The 2,500-nt window shown below is 44.5% G+C and overlaps 1 protein-coding gene across 7 annotated transcripts in view; it reads left to right on the top strand.

Annotated features, from left to right (window-relative positions):
• LOC125026445 overlaps positions 1-2,500 on the top strand; it is a 14,791-nt gene that overhangs the window by 9,999 nt on the left and 2,292 nt on the right. For all 7 annotated transcript variants that reach the window (XM_047614928.1, XM_047614920.1, XM_047614954.1 and 4 more), the window contains exons 4-5: positions 1-152; positions 679-2,500. The exon at positions 1-152 is cut by the window's left edge and continues 3 nt beyond it; the exon at positions 679-2,500 is cut by the window's right edge and continues 69 nt beyond it. In XM_047614928.1, coding sequence (XP_047470884.1) covers positions 1-152; positions 679-2,500 — 1,974 coding nt within the window. The remainder of the gene's footprint in view (positions 153-678) is intronic.

Raw genomic sequence — 2,500 nt, 5'->3', positions numbered from 1 at the left:
TGCTGGTGGAAGGTGCCCCTGGTGACACCACTCATTTCCCGGATGATTTATTCAACTTGGATGACTACGAGGAAATTTATTATGACGGAATGTATGATGACTATGATTATAATTATGACCTGGATGGTGATCATAATGAAGGGGATAATCAGGTAATGGTATAATGTTATTTAATGAATCTGTTCATATAAAACATTGTTGATAGTAGATGAATAATTTGTGATTTTTTTCAGATTTTTTTTTTTCCCTTATTTAGCGTGACTGTAGGGATATTCTTTTCTAGTCATATGTGTTTTGATACAATCCTAATACAATTATTTTCATGTTTTTTTTTTTTCTTCTCTCAATTTAGTTTTAAACAAAATAAATGTATTGATAGATAAATAGAAAAAAAGGGAAAGGTAAATAAATGAAATAGACAAAACTATGAATATATGTGACCTTTATAAATTTAAAGGTTTATGATTTTATCGAATTAGGACTCTGCAGGTGAAATACTTTCTAAAACAACTTTCCATTCCTTAATTTCCTGTCCAGAAATTCCCGCCATTATTTCTCTCTCGTCTAGCACACATATTTTGCTTTATGTCCATTAACCTTTGCCTTTCTCTCGTCTAGTACACACATTTTGCTTTGTAACCTTTGACCATTAACCTTTACCTCTTTCTCGCCCCACAGGATATCGCCAACTTGGTTCCATCTGTGAATGCAACGTCACAGCCAACCGTCCCTGACAGCCAGCCACCTCCTGTCACGGTTGACTCCGAACACAGCGCAGCTTCTCCTGGACAAGAGGCTTCTAATGACTCCCAGCCTACCGACAACGAGGAACTTGATGATATCCTTTCGAAGCTGTTATTCTTTGGGCCTCAACCTGTTCCTACGGAGTCACAAAGTCAGTTCCGCGGAGACCTACCTCCTTCTTTGGACTCCGAGGAAGATGTGAGCGACTCTGGCGACCTACAGTTTAATCTCCCGTTGGATGATCATTCTCAGCATAATGTTAGTGATCCAGCAGAAGGAGGTCAGCTGGAAGAAAGTACGCAGGAGGAAAGTCTGGGTGGTACTGGGACTATGCCACCTGTATTCCTCTCGTTACCTGTTGTGGAAGGAGAGATTGAGGACTCCGGGTCCCTGAACATAACTGATGAGACGGATTATGGTGATGACGATGGCGATACGGAGGCAGCACCGGAATTCACTACAGGTGTAGAAACAACCCCAAGCTTAACCAATCTGGTCACAGTGCAAACGCCAGTGCCTCAAACCATGAACAGTTGGACTTGGTTCTACATCATTCTGTCTGGCAAGTGCCTACGTGTAAATTTTAACGATGATGATCTTATTTCTGATTTCATAGCCTCATTCTCTTCACTCCTACTTTACGACAGGGAATATATAGTTGTTGATTCTATGTCTTGTTCAAACGACGAAATGACAGTGAACATGTCAGTTGATTCGAATATCTATCCCAACTGCGAGAATGACCTGGGGACACTGCTCTCTCACAGGAACATCAGGATCAAGCTTCACAACACTTCTTTTTACATGGAATCCTTCGAGACAAAAAGGTCGCTAATCTTTGAGACGAAACCGGAGAAAAAAGAGGATAAACCAGACATTCTCCTCTTCACTCTTATAGCTGTTGGCATCTCGCTACTCTGCCTCTTGATCGCTGGTTTGGTCTACGCAGTGTACCAGTGTACCAGGGCTAAGACTCCTCCATCTGACCCGGTCAAGTACGCGCCGGAATCACCTCGTAGTTTGAGACCGAAGTTCGAGACGGAGCAAGGGATCAAGGCATCTGAGAAGCGTCCTCGCGGGGTCAATATGTACAGAAGTTACAGTGACCTTAGTGCTCCTGACCTCTACAGTCACCTTGGGTCTTTTGATTCGACCGGGAGCGCTAGGAGCGAAATGTCGGCGGTGCCCACAGCCCATCTAAAGATTTCACTGGAAAAGAAGAAAAAGAAAGATAAGAAGAAGAAGAAGAAGAAGAAGAAGGATTACGATGATAGTGGACTCAGCGACATTGCGGGTTACGAGGAAATGTGGACGGAGAGTCTGACGGAGACCAGCGAGGAGTTCATGACGATCCGGAACCTCAATCCCAAGGCTTCGACGTTCAAGGCGGAGATCAAGGAATCGGAGAAGGACAGCCTGGACCCCCTCCTGAGAAACATACACGACAACACCTCTCAGGAGAAAGATAACAAGTCAGTGCCCCCCATCGACAGCACCGAGTCGTCAACCAACTGTCCATCCCCTTCAGTAGTCAAGAAAGATGTCCTCAAGAGCTTGGACGACCTTATCTCCAGTAGCAACCCCGACATCAATTCCTACAGTGCTTATTCCGCCACATACTCCAACACGACCATCAACATCTCCAGTGCTTCGTCGGCTATTTTCTCCACGACGAACACCTCTTCATACGCTCCTACGGACTCCTCCCCCATGACCTACACATCCACAAACACCTCCTCCTTCGGCACGACGGAAG

Source organism: Penaeus chinensis, chromosome 1 (genome assembly GCF_019202785.1).
Source record: "Penaeus chinensis breed Huanghai No. 1 chromosome 1, ASM1920278v2, whole genome shotgun sequence".
NCBI classification, from domain to species: Eukaryota; Metazoa; Arthropoda; class Malacostraca; order Decapoda; family Penaeidae; genus Penaeus; species Penaeus chinensis.
The sequence above is the reverse complement of the archived record's forward strand: the minus strand, read 5'-3'. Positions and strand labels throughout refer to the sequence as shown.